The sequence below is a fragment of the Rhea americana genome, unplaced genomic scaffold (assembly GCF_003343005.1).
Source record: "Rhea americana isolate MKP2758 unplaced genomic scaffold, rheAme1 scaffold_97, whole genome shotgun sequence".
Classification (NCBI taxonomy): Eukaryota; Metazoa; Chordata; class Aves; order Rheiformes; family Rheidae; genus Rhea; species Rhea americana.
In genome coordinates this window covers 936,813-953,297 of record NW_028187166.1, presented here as the reverse complement: position 1 = coordinate 953,297, position 16,485 = coordinate 936,813, and the positions used below count along the sequence as shown (strand labels likewise).

General features: G+C 47.9%; 1 protein-coding gene across 2 annotated transcripts in view; it reads left to right on the top strand.

Moving 5' to 3' along the window:
• COL5A1 (collagen type V alpha 1 chain) overlaps positions 1 to 16,485 on the top strand; it is a 167,007-nt gene that overhangs the window by 57,639 nt on the left and 92,883 nt on the right. For both annotated transcript variants that reach the window (XM_085325272.1, XM_085325271.1), the window contains exon 5: positions 15,802 to 15,933. In XM_085325272.1, coding sequence (XP_085181398.1) covers positions 15,802 to 15,933 — 132 coding nt within the window. The remainder of the gene's footprint in view (positions 1 to 15,801; positions 15,934 to 16,485) is intronic.

Here is a 16,485-nt window from a genome sequence, read left to right as displayed (position 1 = left end):
CCTCAAGGCTGCATCTCTCCAGTGAAAACCCTGCAATTTCTTCATTTCATAATAAGAGCATAGCCTGGATAAAATTGTACTGTCCAGAACTGATTCCCTCAGCAGATTGCTGCAGATGGGGAATGCCAGCTGTAACACAGAGCAGCTCGTGTTGAGGGTCTAGGTCCCTGCTCCAATGGGCCTGACCTCCTGCAAGTGAAACCTGGGGAGCAGCTGAAATGAGGGTACGGAGAAGCAGGTCAGAAGCAGGGTTGCCAGGGGCTGCTCGATGCTCTGGGCAGAGCAGTGGGGGGTGTGGGGAAAGCAAAAGACTTGATTTTTCTTCATGGGGTTCTTAGTGGAGGTGACAGTGGAAAAGGGGGAGCGTTGCTTCTGGGCTAGAGCTGCTGGGGCTTGTGGTAGTAACGGTGCTGGGAATGAAGGACGCTTGCAAAGGATGCAGTCAAGCACCGTTTCTGTTGAAATGCTGCCTCTGGAAAAAAATCTCTTCACAGCCTTTTGTTTTTAGGGTCAGTATGTGCTTTTACTTCTGCACCTGTGTGTCTTGAACCCTCATCTGTGGTGCTCAGGGTACTGAGACACTGGATAAGAGCAGAGAGAGAATTTTAAGAATTCCCCTTAGCATTGGTTATCTTCCACAGATCCGGAAGTGCAAACTGCTCCCTGCTTGTGTGACAGCAAGAAGCTGGGGTGGGAAACTGTTACCCAGCATCTAATCGGACACCCGTACCAGGGATCGGATTAAAGGGAGGTGCAGAGGGTCCTAGGGAGTTCACCTGCAGAAATGAAGGAGGGGAACTGATGCAGATAAAACAATAAACAGGGAAAAGTTAGTGATGGAAGAGCAGGAAAGGAAGTAAAACCCAGCCTGGAATAAAACAAATCTGTTAGTAGTCTTGAAGAGAATCATTGCCTAACATAATTATTCACAGGAACGTGTTGCCAGTGGCTGAGATGCGTTTGCTGCCCTTCAGATGCTCGTAGCAGCTCTCTGGATAAATGCACAGCAGAGTGTGCAAAGGTTCAATCACACATGTGCCTGGACATCATGCAGGGCGAAGTTATGTGCCTCATGTTGAGCCATTGATCGATTCAGTGGCTCTGATGATCTTTTTGTCTCAGAAGCTGGCTTTGTGGGCATATGGAATCAATGTCTCTTAGGTTTGAGAATGGGTGAAGAAACACGCCTTTTTTTTTTTTTTTTTTTTTTTTGAGTGCATGCAAGAGACTTCCTATCTTGCCAAAAGTACTCTTAAAATCCAGTTCCTTTGAGGCTTTGCTGTATGATTTGCCAAGGCAGTGGAGTATTATCTGGACTATACTGGACGCAAAAATGAGGGCGTTATTTCAAAACTGCTCATTGTTTCATCTTCTCCTCTCTCCCTCTCAGCTTTATTAACTGCTAGTTAAAGGCTGGCAGATCATGATAGACAATGACATCCATTCATTTTGTCCCATTCATTTCTCAGAGGCCAGGGCTGGGCTTTTATTTTTTTTTTCTTTCCTTTTTCTTTTTAATTTCCATGCTGGACAGTAGAAGGTCAGCCTGAAACTGTCCTCTCTTTATGTAAATGCCTCCCACAATGTGCAGGCTATCAGTTAACATAGTTTTTAAGCGGGCCTGAATACGAGTTTTGTAGGGATGCAGTTTGCGCTGGTGTTGTCCAGGCAACGCTGCCTCGCAGCCGGTCCGGTGGGACCCTGCGCTCGGGGCACGAACAAAGCGGTTAGCGCCGAGCCGGGAGAGCTTGGCAGGGCCGAGTTCCTCGCCGCTGCGGATCCTTCGCTGTTTTTCCCCCGCAGCTGGGGCTGGATGTGCAGAGAAGGGCAAAGCTCTTGTTTCTTGCTGGGACCGCTGATGCGAGGCTAAGCTTCATCCGGTGCTGGTAACACCTCTGCTTCTCCTGATGGTCGCCGGTCGATGGGATCCGGCGCTTGCCGTTGCTGTAACGGCACGCATCCGTGGTGCCCAGCTCCAGCTTAAGCTCCCCGAAATAAAAGCTACTGGTCTGTCCCTGCTGGAGTTTTGCAGTGTGTTACTACACGTGCATTTGCTCAGATTCAGTTCCGTTATAAAACAAAATGCCGAAAGCTAATTCTGCACGTTTGCCTTGGCCCCGCTGGCATCGGGGGAAGGTTTGTTTTCCCTTTGCGTGGAGGTTTCTTTTCTTGCTGGTCTGGAGGGGTCTGCGGTTTTGAGAGCCCTTTGCCAGGTGGCTCCTGATTTGCTCTGCATAAGGGCACCTGTGGAAATGTGCTTTTTGAGCAAATATTAAGAGAGATTTTTTGAAAGAGTCTGATTTATTGCTTGCAAGCGTTCGCAGGAGTAATCTGACTTGGTGCCCCAATTAGGGAGCGAGCGCACTGCGGGAACAGCTTGGAGCCTAATCAGCGCCTGTTTGAAAACAATCAGAGGGAGCTGCTTGCACAGTTTTGGGCACAATCATTCACACTCATTATTTCATAAACTGTTCTGAATAGTTAATAGCTTTTAAAGAAAAAAGCTTTATTTGAAATCTATGTAGATGCTTGTTAGAAAGATATTTTATATTGTTTGATCTGCTGTGATAAATTTACTCTTAGCAGGCATTATTAATGTTATAAAGTAAGGGTGGATAGGTCGATTTAAAAGAAAGTCAAAAAACTATAAACTCAACAATACAGTTTCTGAGCAGAGTTTAAAAGGGGCCTTTAGAGGATACCATATGCATTAGCTAAATATTTGTAATCTGAAAAAAGAAGTAACTCTGGTGGCCCTAGTAAAAGTTTATATTAAGGCTAAGGGTTCAGACAGTGACAACAGAGCACATGGTGATTGCGGGACCTTTATTTTTAGAGATCAGTGCTGTAATTTGTCTGTGTGGAATATGATATAAGTGCTGATTTTAGGTTACCAAATGAAGAGTTTGAAGGCAGAAATCACAGAGCAGCAAGTTGCTGTGTGGCTATATAGGAAAAACAATTTCAAGGGTTTGATCTTAGTGTGCTTGCTGGAAAGCCAGTAATAATTAGAAGTCTGCTGTGCAGATGGATAAACTGCTCTTTGAGCAATGGCCCATTCAAGGTCACCTGGATGTAATGTCAGTTGTGACCATGGCCAGCCTGTGGTGATGATTTCTTGGCTATGCTGTTGTGTGGGGTTCCTCTGAGAGCTGCCAGAAGAGCTCTCTGGTTGCTAGCTAGCTGGAGCGTAGAGACACTCGATTTTCTCCTCCGTTCTTGTCTGGAAAATTGAGGAGGAGAGGGTATTTGCTATGTATAGACAGACGTGTAGTAAGAACCACTTATTTTGTGGTGCTTCAGCTCCAGATCTCAGAGATGCCTTGAGGTTAAAAAGTGTTTCCATGAATGCTGGAATTAGTCAAGTCTAGATTCCTTCTAATTTGTGTCTCATGATTGCTTAAAGCCTGTCCTATGGTTGGAACGTTAATGAGATGTCTTCTTGTTGCGGACACTTGTCTGTATGATAAAATGTGAACTCACCCTGCAAAGCCTCCCTTCAGACAGTGAACTTGTATGGTGCTTTTCTTTTACCTGGCTGCCTGTTTCCATGACATTTATAGGGATTTAATTATCTTGAGCCTTTTTCCTCTGTCAAATTTGATTGAAATCAGCTATCGGATTCAGAAGTAATTGAGACAGACACACACACCTGTAGCTGCACAAAGAGATCACACATGGCTGGCTTTCAGGGGAAACCAGCCAAAAAATGTGTTGCTGTCCTAATGGTTCATTAGAGGAGAATACTCTTCATATGTTAGAGTTTAAATCTTCATATTAAATAACTCTCAATGTGGTTTCTGCTGTACATAAATGTGATTAATATTGCTAGAAATACACTGGCATAGGTGGCCAGGAGGCTGGGTTGTTTCTTCAGTGAATGCGCTTCCCTTTAGCATGCACGTCATGCCAAGTATTTTCTCTAGATAAGAACGTTTTAAGGAGAGCCACTTAGCTTCCCTGTGGTTCTTCATGCTGGCAAAAATGCAAGAACTGGTTATGCCTAAGTGATGGGAGGCAACACTCCTTAAAATCTCGCACAAGAAGCATACGAGTAGCAGGTCTGCTAAAGTCCTACGCTAGGTCTGACCTTAACCTCCTGCACATTCCCTGTGACTTGGCATGTGTGCTGTGTCCTTCTGCCAAGCTGGCCTTGTATGCAGAGTCTGAACCTACTTCTCCTGTGTTCCATCTCTTCTCAGAATCAAGTTTCCTACTTTTCAGTCAAGCCAGGCTCTTTACCGTGGAGTTTTAGAGCAGCTAAAGAAAACTCAAAAAGTCACCCTGAAAGAGGTCTCTGCAGCCAGGTGGGGTTTTTTTTTAGGTGGTGGTGGTTGTTATTTTGGGGCTTTTTTTTTTTTTTAACCCCGTCCTCTGAAAGAGAGAATGCTTTTGCCCAGGTAGCAACTCAGGAATTTTCCAGCAAGAGTATTACTTCTTTCAGCCAAACCTGGCTTGTAGCATGGACTACGTAGATTAGATTGCAGTTTTCCATCCCATTCCTGGAAGAAACTCTTGGGGCTTCAGTGACTTGGTTTCAGGAAGCCAAGGGACTCAGACTAATCTCTTTGGAGAGAGCGTGTTACTTGCTGTAAGAGATGTGCAGATGATTTCTCAAGACAAGCATGTCAGCTGATGGTAGTCCCCAGGTGGCCAGGAGAGCCTACAGCAGGCAGGTACAGATCTTGAGCAGCAGCTCCTCAGGTTCTGGCTGCTTCTCACAGGACATGGGTGCTGTTGTGCACCTTTCAACCTGAAGATCTGCTTGAAGTTGTGATACTGAGATGTTGGTTTCTTGCACTGCTGGGGCTGAAATGAAGCACCTGTGGGGACCAGAAGCAGGTTTTGCAGCTTGGCTTTGTGTCTACTTCAGGTGATAAACACTAATAGTATTTACAAGATTTAGCTGGGGTGACTGTTGTGGGAAATGCTTTACATTGGCTTGGATCTGGCTCGGGTCAGCACCTTGGGGAAGGGGTTTGAGGCTGGTGGAGAGTGGTGGTATCCCCATTAACATGCCTGGTGGGACAGGAAGGTTGCTTGCTGGGTAGCCTCAGCTGTGTGCCTGTCCTCAGTGCCTCTGGCTAGCCTGAGAGCGCTGCCCTCTGCGGCTTGGCCAGGCTGGGGTTGCCTTCCCACCCTGGCCACCCGCCTGCAGCACGCGTGCTGGTGCCGGAGCAGGGGCTGTCCCCTTGGATGCAGGAGCACCTGGTGTCCCAGTGAGAAATGTGTACTGTGCTCCAGAGGAAGTACCCAGGTGCTCTGCAAACAGCCAGCAATAGCTGTGTTTGATGTCAGAGCTTTTGCAGGAAGAGGCCTGTGATAAGGGTTAAGCCCTTGCTTTGGAAAAGCTGTTAGGAACACATTGGGCTTTAGCAGGGTGCTTGCCCTGTGCCTGAATTGGAAGCTAATTCATTAGGAAGTCAGAGCCTTCCAAAAGTACTTAAATCTAGATGTTTTCCTGAAGAATGGGAATTATTTGTTTGCATATGGATAGATTTATGCAGGTGGCTGCCCTATGCAACAGCGTAATTTGGTGAATTTTCTTTGGAGCCTGTGGGTGGGATGTCCTTAGCAAAGAGCAATGTTAACCGCACTGCGGGAGGTGATCAGTGGTCAGGTTGTTCTTGTGAAGGCACCCCCAAGAAGACCTTTTAATTTATTGAAAACCCCTATTGGTTGAAGAGCTTGTCCAAGTTAACTCTGCTTAATATCTGCTTCTATAGGATACTGTGTTTAAATCTGCGCACTGAGGCATGCAGCATATATGAGCTTAAGCGTGCAAAACGTATGCAGTTACTGTGGCTGCAGAGCGAAGCAGTTAGAGGTGTGTGGAGGGAGTGCAAAGGGAAACTTGACTTTATGTATGGGAAAAAGTCACTTGTGAACTGAATGAGGTAGAAATGCTGTGGAAAAGTTTTATGCTGTTGGGTAATTAAAGATCATATGCTAACATGCATGTACAAAGTGATAAAGATGCTTAATTGACCAAGTCTGGTGTTTCTGAAAGTTTGGAGTCTCTGCAGCTTTAGTATTTTTTTTTCTCAAATTGTGTGTGTGTGTATGCACAGGCCGGTTGTTTTTGGAAAAAAAATTGCAAAATCAACTTCAGTCATGTGGCCTCACCTTGCCACATGATAAATACTAGTTTATCAGCAAGGATAGGACATGCACGTATGGGCACCTGGATGCATCTATACAAATGTGTACGTATATGAGAGCATCTATTACGAGTAACCTAACATGCAGCTGCTCCTTTAGGGAGAAAATATTTACTTCAATGTGATGAAATTTGAACTAGAAGCCATGCAGTTTAATAAAAATGTGTGGTTTGGATTCCATGTTCTTCCCATATGTTTCTAATCTGCTGAGGGGTTTCAGATATCTGCCCAGAACATAGTTTACAAAAAAGTTCAAAAATGCTCATTTTGCAAATATAAAGACTGACTTTACAATAGGAAAATGAAATGTGAGTGTAATATCCCCTTTTTATTGGGGTGGAGTTCTGTCAGGGCTTTCTTTTTCTATGGTTGGTTCTTTCTTTGCCTTTAAAAAGACTGAACTCTGTGCTATTATTTTCTCCCTCTTTGAAATAGCTGTAGAAACCTCTCATACTAGTTTTGCATGTGTTACCACAGCACTTGGCCAGGCGTAGAGGAGGGAATATAAAGCAGGCTTTTGTCAAACCTAGCTGCGCAGCCTTCTCCCCTTCTTCCAGACCGGGGCTGCAGAGCTCGAGGAAGCCGTTCGATAGCGGCAACGCTTTCCGCGTCCCTAACCGATAGTTTCACAAGCAAAAATTCCAGCAAATAGGTTATGGTTTGTTTCAAAGACACAAATATATAAAAAGAGCCAAAAGAAGTGAGCATCTGAGCGCTGCGGCTGTTGATTCAAGAGTATCGGTGGTCTTGAGGGTTTCAGCAGTTCTTCATATTTGCTTTATTATTTTTAGTCGTCTTGGCTGCCGTTTCCTTTCCTGCAGTCCCTGCCCCTTGGCTGCTGTTCGCTCTGGCCGTACCTTCCCGCGGGACGTTTGCGCTCGCTCGGAGGGGAGGAATGCAGACGGGTCGATAGCGGAGCGCCGGCCCGGTGAAAGGCCGGAGGTTTGAGAGGGTCGGGGCTAGCAGGGCAGAAGAGAGTTTGCGGTCGAAGAGATCTTTAGGGAGAAGAAGCTTGCAAATGCTCCGTTGCAAAGGGCTGGCGCGTGCGAGGGCGATGCCCCGGGCGCTGCGAGCGGGGCAGGAAAGCAGAGGCGAAGACGAGCAGCGAGCGAGGAGCCGTTTCTCACCCTGGGCGGGTCGGGCTCCCGCACGCGAGCAGCCCTAGGAGCGGGGAGACGCGTTGGCCAGCCTTGCGCGGCGGCGGGCGCGAGTCGGGGCGAAGCGGGCCGCGTCCCCCGGTAAGCGCGTGGGTCGGCCGCCGGCTCCTGGCCCGGCGCCGTCCCGGGGGAGGAAGGCACGGGCCGGCGCCTCTGCCGCTGGCACGCCGCTGGCCGAGGCTTAAACCGCAGGTGTCTGCAGTCCGGTGTCTGGTGTGTTGACCACATCTCCTCTCGGCTCTTTTCTTCCCCCCCTTTCTTTTCCCCTTTTCCTACCTCTTTTCCCCCTTTTTCACCTTTTCCCTTCTTCCTCCTCTTTTTTTTCCTTCTCCTTTTGCCCCTTTTTCTTTTCCCTGCAGCCTGTATGTTATTTGCTGGAGAAAAGCAAAATTGGTGAGCAGCTCTGGCCAAACGCGCTGCTCTACTAATAACGTTGCAATAGCTACTTGATAGACTCGATGCTTGCTGTCATTCTGCTGATGCCACCTGTTTTCCACGCTGCCCTAGTTCTTATTTTTTTTTTCCCTCTCTGCTCTGTTCCCTCTTAAATTCCTTGAAGGACAGGTCGTTCACCTGCTTTATCTGGGTCCTTCCACCCGTTTGGTAGGTTTTTGAGTAGAAGCTGTTCTCCCAGGTCTAGACAGCAGCTTTGAGCAGGGAGAGACGGGTCGCCCGCCGCAGGCAGACGCGGCGGGAGGCCCCGCTGCCTCCACCGCTGCAGCGCTGCCGAGGTTTGAGGTTCAATGGGGTTAAATACAATCGCATCAAAACATAAAACAGCCCCGGAGCTCTCCGGGTTCTTTAAACTGGTGATTAGACATCTCTCCTGAAAGGATGAAAGTTTCGATTAGGCAGCGTGCCTGGGGATGAGGCGGCTTTGGCAGCGGCGGGGAGCGGAGCCGCTCGCGTCCGAAAGGGGAACCGTTGCGAGGAAGCTGGAGACCGAGTCTCGTGTTTTCAGAGCTCTGAATCGTCCTGCGGGCCGAGAAGAAGTCTTCTTCTCGGGACGTGGCCCAGGAAGACAAAACCGTTGCGCTAAAGGCTGCAGCTTTCGCGCTGACCACGGATGAAGCGGTGCCGGGGGCTCGGAGCCCGGCGCGGGCTCTCGCCTCCCCTTCCCTGTCCCTTCTCCGTGGCGTCTGGGCAGCAAATGAGCACCGTGAGGCGGGTAGCAGAGGGCACGGGCGGCTTTAAGGCTGCAGGTAGAGACATCGCGTGGGACTGGGAAGAGAAAAGAGGCTCTGTGCACAGCCAGGACGTGATTAGGATTCTATGGAAAGTTGCATGAATTATGCCTGTGTAATTAGGAATGATTAATAGATTTGACAAACTCAGCCATTTGGAAAGGGAAGAAAATCCTTCATCCATTACAAATAGGAAATTCTCTGGCATGGCGGATGGGTCTGTCCGCCCGCCTGTAAAGCACTGTTGTGTAAATAATCCATACTGCTGATTAATACTTTGTGTATATTGTCTTTGGGAATTAGCCCCGCGCTGTTGTTTCAACGAGGATGGGCTTTGGCACAAGCTCCGGCTTGGCGTTCGCGCCGAGGAGGGTGCCCGGGGCCGAGCCTGCGGCTCTAGCTGGGGAACGTCCTTCGCTACCTGCTGCAGCTGTGAGATCCGAGGCTGGAGCAGGGGGCAGAAGTAGCTGCCCAGAAATTAGTGTCTCCCCCTCTGTTAATAGCTTGAGGTCTTGACGGGTGTTCGGGTGTTGGCAGAGCCCGGGCTTCTTCGGAGGAGCTTTCCAAAATTAGAAGAGCCATCTGGCTTTTGTTCTCGTCGAAGAGAATTGCTCGTCTTTTATTCCAGTAAGGAGTCGGTTGCTAAACTGCTTGTACTTTGTATTGCAGCGTTATTGCGTTGGACCTGTCGCAGTTGGAGCTGTAACATGCTCGGACTCTGCAAACGTATAAGAAACGGAGCCCCTGGCTTTAGAAAGCCCCTTTTCTCAGAAATACAGCCGTGGAGAGGGCTGACCTAATGCGTGCCGCAGTTGCGGATGGGGGAGGCGCAGCATGGTGTTGCCTGACCTGCCGTTCTGCGGTCTGTCGCAGCAAGGGTAGGCGTCGAGGCCAGCTTGGAGCATCGTTTGGGAGGTCCTGAGGGAAGAAGGCTCAGGGGAGGTCGGGGCGAGGATGGCGGGGGTCTGGCATGGAGACATGGCCTGGGTGAGAGGGCTGCAGCGCTTTTTAGGGCATCCTCCCGCAGCATGGTGAGCGTTGCCTTTCTCCACTGGAGACAGCCAGGACGAAGGAGAAATTAATATGGCCTTAGTGTGAAACTGTGCTGTTTCTTGGGGTTACAAAATACAAAGGTTAAAAATAGCTAAAGAGGTTAAGTACCTTTTGACCCATGGGCTTATTTTCTTCTTACTCCTTTGGTCATTGGAAGGGTGGATGCAATCCTGTCTAACATGTTCTAGGTGACCCTGCTTGAGCAGGGAGGTTGGACTAGATGATCTCCAGCGGTCCCTTTCAACCTTAGTGATTCTGTGGTGTACAGGCTGCCTGAATAATTGTTATGGTTTTTGTGTAACCCATCACCACTTCTGATGTTAGCTTTGAGATAGGGGTGCAGAGTTAGGCGAGATGTGTCGGGAGGGGGGGGTTGCTGAGAGTGCCTCCTCTTGCAAGTGCAGATGCAATAAGAATGAGAAGCTGTTGTCAGCTCATGCAGAAGGTCATAGTTGAGGCCATATTTGGTTTTAGGGAGACTTCTATCTCTTTGTACAGTGAAACGGGTTTTTTTTGAAGAGGGAATCAGAAGAGGTTCCTATCTGAGTGCCAAAAGCCAGGAGGGAGCCCTTCTTGTGGTAACTTGAGCCCAAGCGGGGAAATAGCAGAGATCTCAGGGTAAAGCAGCTCCATCCGTTTTTGCAGCCCCCCTTGGCTTGGGATGAAAATGCAAACATCCGGATTGTATTTGTCCAAACCACCAAGTATTTGTAGCTGACTCATGACTGCTTGTGTGTCAAGACCTTTTTTTGGAGCCAGCCCTCCAACTATTGGCTTCCAATTTTGTACTGAATATTATTTGGAAGCTCAAAGGATGTCATTTAGGTCCTAGTCCATCAGCCTGATGTCGAGCAGCTGTTGGTGAGCTGGCCTCCTGCACTGGCAGCAAGAATGGCTAGGGAAGCAGGTACGCAGAGCTCTCGAGGCTGCTGGAGGTGGCAAGGTCCACGGATGAGGCTTTGTCTGGCCCCTATTGCTCGAGTTTGGTTTCTCTTCTGGAACAGCTGGTTTTAAATGAAGGACTCTTGGATGATGCTAATATAATTAAGGATACGCTGACCGAGGAGGTATCATACCTTTGACTAAATGAGGTGCTTGCTGCGCTGGCAAAGCTGTGGACACAGTAGGCTTTGGGTTGCCCCTTGCTTCTCTGCTCTCTTCCCCGACTTCCCCAAAATCACCTTAATTCCCCTGTGCAGACAAGGAGTCGTTCAGAGCCTGGATCAGGACAGTGCTATTTCCTTAGCAGAGAGTCTCCATCCACAGGCAAGTGCTAATGACATGTTTTATCAAGTGGAACATCTGAGGGCTGGCAGGCCCTCTCTGAGACAGGGATTACGTTTTTTGGAGACTTTGGTGGCTGGGATTTCAAAACTTTCACTTCATCATAGACTTGCATTGAACTGCTGCCGCTCTTTTAGCCACCTGACTTGGTTTGCATTTAGGGAACCAGAGAATTTTTATGTCGTGAAAGAAAACACTGCAGCATCCTAATTGCTTCTGATAATATTTGTGATTTTTGTTAGTTGTACGTGTACTGGGCCTGTGGTTATTCAGTTTAAATGTGGGATTTTTTAAAAAAAAAAAAAGGCACATCAAGCAGTATTTATTTTTATTGATATTGAGAGTCTCTAAGACTCCTGTTGTAAGGCACTGAAACAACAGTCCAGTTAATTATTAGTGCATTGCGCTGAGGGCCCCGAAGAATTCCAGTATTTATGGAGCTGCTGCCGATGCCAGATGAAGTCACTCCGATTATCCTCGCCAGCTGTTTGTTTTGTTGAACCACAGCAGTTTCTCCAAGTTACTGAAGTTGATGTCATTGGAAGTGATGTGACATTTTTGCACACATATAGAATAAGTGTTAAAAAATGCTCCAGAAAAGCTTTTCCAGTCTTGTCTGGGAGCTGACTGTGGGGAGTTGAATTAAACTGGCTTGATGGAACTTTATCCATAAAGCAAATGAGTCATCCGGCATAAATGGCTTTACCATAAATGTCAAACAAATTCTTAGTGGTCGTGACAGTTAGCACTTACATCTGTTTGGTGGAGCAAATAAAAGCCTCACAATTCACCATCGTTTTCGTAAATGTGCTGTTCTGCCTCTTCCCTTTCACTGAAATTTCTATAAATAAAGGTCAAAATGTGATTTATTTCACTTTTTAAAACTAGATCTTCTAGTGGATGAAATATAAGTTATTTTCAGACAAAAATGACCTTTCTTCCACTTCAAATTTTTGTCAAAGTAGGAGACTGCAATTGTCTTTTGCGTGTTGTGAACTATTCCAGTTACTGAAGCATTATGTGTGAAATATTCCGGTTTGGGCTATAGCTTTGTCCCAGGAGAGGGGGAAAAAAAGGCACCCCAGGGAGGCTGCGGTTCCAGCTGGCGCTCGCAGGCAGGCTCTCTGGGAGGCCGCACGTCCGAACCGAAGCCCGAGCCCCGTTTCTGCGCTGCTCCCGCCAGGCAGCGCGGTGAGCTGGCCCTTTCCGCTGCCCTAACGGCCACCACGCCGATTGCTGCAATCGCTTTTCGTGTTTCTCGGGATAATGCTCCAGGAGAACGTTTATAAAGTTGCTTTTAAAGTTCCTTTATAAAGGAACTCCATGGCATTTAGGGCCAACTTTATACTAGCAGGAGGCTGTCAAAAAAATAGAGGTGTCTCGGGCTTTACACCAGTGACACGAGTTGGGCACCAATGGGGAGCAGATCTTGCTTAGGTGCCTTGATGCTGCTGCCTGCCGCCCTTTGCAGCTTTGCGTGGGACTCGCTCGCGCACCCTGCGAGCCTGTTTAATGGGTATGGGCTCTTGGCAGTGTCCCACCAGCTGACCTGCTAGCTGTGCTCCAGGCGTGCACCGCAGCAGGCCTGGGGCACTTCCTTGAGCTTTCTGTGTGCCCAGGCACAACCAGCTCCTTGATGTGCCAAAAGGCAGACTTGCCACGCAGTCTGCATGGATGGGTGGTGGTGGCATATGCCGTGTTGCTATTTCTCTTTCAAAGCAATACCAATCCACTTACTGACTTCCTCCCTGGCTCAAGAACTTTGTTTGAAAATAGGTCTTAACCTAAATTACTTGGCTGGTAAAGTCTTTAAACCACTCTGTTAGTACAATTTTATGTTATATGCCTTACAAAGGCTTTGTGGAAAATCTGTAGCTGGGGTGCTTGTAAGGGGGAGTTAACTTAATGGTATCTTCGTTATCAGTGCTCTTGTTGAATAAAGCAGTCGCTGAAATAGAAAGGAGAGAGGTTTGGGTATCCTGCGTAACCCGAACGGTGAAACAAATGGGCACTTCAGTGTGGAGAGCGCAAAGGGAGCGGAGCTGGCTGCTGCTTTTGTCAGTCCGCACTAGGGCTGGGGGCAGCTATCTCTTGGCAATATTTATTAGTGGCAACACACTTGAGAGGACACAAAAGGCTTGCAAACCTCCCAGCACAGCTTGCTTTATTTAAAGTCAGCTTTTTAAATCAAAGAAATGGGGGATCTTGACACGCAAAGCTCTGCTATCTTTTGTGAAGTTCAGATAGTGGGGCTTTTTATTAGAGGCTAAATTAGCCCATTTTATTGTTTTGCACTGAAGGATGAGGTCAGTAGACTAGGAATCTTGCTAACAAGGTTTTATTCCTGTCTTCCTTTCATAAGTGTTAACACAGGGCATCCACCAATGCCTGGCAGTTGCTGTTAATGAAACAAGGATGAATGGTCTAGCAACCCCTTGAGTCTGTCCTACTTCCCCTGCCGTTAAACTGCTCAACCTATCTCAGTGCACGTGAGCTCAGATGATTCCTAGGCGCTCATTCCTCCAAAATCTGGTGTGTTGGTTTTCCTTCTGGTTTTATGTGCTTGCACGTTGCCAATGGAGCAACAAGAAAAGGATGAGCTTGGCTGGGCAGGATGATTGATAGGGTTTGAAAAGGAAATTGGAAAAGAGCAGGCGTGTTGAGTGACATTTGTGGAGCACAGAGAGCTCCAAAGGAGCTGTTTGATGCAGCTCGCACTTTCCTCTGGCACCCTTAGTGTACTAACTTTACCTCGTTACATACTGATTTTCTTAGACTGAACCCAGGGCTCACAGGAGACTTCTGTTGTTCTTCCTCTCACCAATCAGTCTGGTGGTGATGGCAGGGCCGACATTATCGCTTGATGTATGGAGCAGTGCTCAGGTTTTCAGCCATGGTCCTAGGCTGCGGCTCCTGGACTTGCAGGCAGTTTTCCTTCCAGCTGCCAGGATGTCCCCTTGCAGGAGGACTCGGCTCCTGTTCAGCTGCACAAAAGCTGTTGAGGATTGAACCAGGATTTCTTCCCATACATAGCTCAGGGGCTGCAGTCAGTTGAGACTAAAAGCAAATTCAGCTTTAAAAAATTCTTTTCTGATTAACCTTTTGCACTATGTTTAGCCATCATGCCTTTCTTTGCTTTATCTGTTCGTCAAGGAAACAGAATTTTAGTTCTGGTCACTTATAGGATACAGACTATCAGCTCTCCTTGAGGTGTAAATCCATGCTTATCAGGAAGAAAAAGCTTTCAGCCTTCCTTCCTTGCCTCTTGGAGACAAGTATCAGGTCTACTTTTGTGGCTGTTTTATTTCAACTTATCCCAAGACTGCAGGATACTCCACAAAGCTTTATGGAAGCTGAGTTACAACCACCAAGCTGAGAGCAGGATGTCAATGACATAATTCAGCTGGCAGTGAAGGGACAGAACCGGTTGAGACCCCGTATTGGGAAGTAGGATCTAAACAGATATTCACATCATTAACTTAAGCAAATTATCTTAGCCAGGTAAGCAACCTGGGCAGGCACCCTTTTCTGGAGAGGACTCCAACAGAGCAGCCTGTCTTGGGTGCCCTCAGTTGTCCTTGGAGGACCTTGTCCCTCCAGCACACACGGGAATGATGTTATGTGGAGTGAGCAACCCCTCAGCTTCCCCCAAATCTCTGTCTGCCACTGCGCGAGTCGCTGTGGGCACACCGCAACTCGGTTTCCTCTGCACATTTCACTGTCAGTCGTACTGTGGCAAAAGTTTGGGGAGAAAAATACTTGGTATTTTTTGACCGTTTTTCTGACATTGCATCCTCATTTTCAGTGGTAGGACTGCAAAGAACACGTGACAATAATGACAAAACTGATCTCCCTAAAATAAGCAAGAAGAAAGGAAGAGGAGGATGAATGCCCTTTTCTGATCTAAAACAGTAATTGAAAACCTGTTTGCAGACATTTCTGTTAATTTTGAAAAGATTAGTCACAGGAAATTATGACTAATAAGCTTAAACTAATGCTCAATTTTAAGATAACTTCCATAGCTTTTGAGAGCAGAGAACAGATGCAGAGAAATGGATGCAATAACATGGAGCAGGGCAGGATGGCTCTGGGTCCAGTGGTTCCTGGCAAGCCTTTCTTCTCTATGGATTTCTGCCAGCAAAGTAAACTGCTTTTTTTTTTTTTTTTTTGGTGAAGTGGGTGGTGGTGGGTGGCGGCGGTGTGTGTTCATTTGGCATCACGTGCCAATCCCTTGGAGGGCTGAATTCCTCCCTGGGCCTGGCTGCTCCCACAGATGGAGTGGGCGCAGCCTGCATGCACAAAAGCAGGTCTGGCCCGTTGTTTCAAAAATATACTTTGGTTTTCCATGGGGCTTTTAGACATTTTGGCCAGACTCCATTCTGAGCTTCTGGTTCCTATTACATGCCCAAGTCATCCTCCCAGTTTTGCTGTAATGCTCCTTTTCTTTCCCTGATGCCTTAGCAATATTTTTCTATTATTAAAAGAGACTTTTCCCCCTAATTAAAGTATCAGCTGTAATAATCCAAGTAGTAAAGTCTTTTTTTTTTTTTTAATGTAACTATCTACTGGATAAACTGTTTTTTGGCATAAAGGTTGAGCAGTGCTAGGGTTCTTCAGAAAGCTACGTAGCAATTTTGAGCTGACCTTTGGGCTTCAGCTATACTGTGCTTAGTTTGCTATGTATCAAGTGATCCGTGGGCAGTCACGGTGCTTAATAAACTTGCTGTGCATCTGGTTTTCAATAGTCCGCTTCCAGTTCTTCCCTCTTTTCCCGCTTATCAGGCGTTTCTCTAACTTGTTTCTACCTTTGGCGCTCTGCCGCGGGTGGAAGATTGAGGCGAGGCAAGATTTGTAAAAGAAAAGGTGATTTCTTTAACGAGACTAGCCGCCACGGGCGAGGCGGGGGGTTCCCGCGGCCGCCTTCGGCGTCCCCCTTACGCCGGCGCTTTCCTCTCCTTGCAGGGCGACATCCAGCAGCTCCTGATCGTGGCAGACCCCAGAGCAGCCCACGACTACTGCGAGCACTACAGCCCCGACTGCGACACCGCCATCCCGGACTCGCCCCAGTCCCAGGACCCCAACCAGGACGAATACGTAAGCAGGAGGGACGCGGAGGGGTGGGGACGAAGGCCGCTCTCGGCGCCGGCGAGCTTCTCTCCGGCTTTCCCACCGCTCGTCCGCGAGTCGTCTGCCCGTCCCGGTGTCCGTTTTCCCCTTGCGCTTGCAGCATCGTTCGGGTAACGAGATCGATGGGAAACGTTGCATCCTCCCCTCGCCCCCTTTTCTGCTCTGCTGACCCCAATATTTTTTTCCCTTCCTCCGCGAGACGGAGGCGCCGCAGCGCTCGTTTTTAGGGCTCGTGGGTTCGGATCTCGGCTCTGCTGCCGCCTGCGTTTTTGCCGTCGGGGTTTTTCTGCGCTCCTCGTTCCCAGCAGCTGAAACGAATAGTTTCTTGGAGCTCAAAACCTCATGGAAGAGACTGAGCTGCAGCTGCAATACCGACTTTCCCTGGCTGATGAAACTGCCTACAAAGCTAGCACCTGTTTCTAAATTTTGATTTTTACTATTACACATCTAAAAGATTAAGAAATTCTTTTTTTTATTATTACTATTTGGAAAAAGTAGGTATGGCAGGAGGGAATCCCA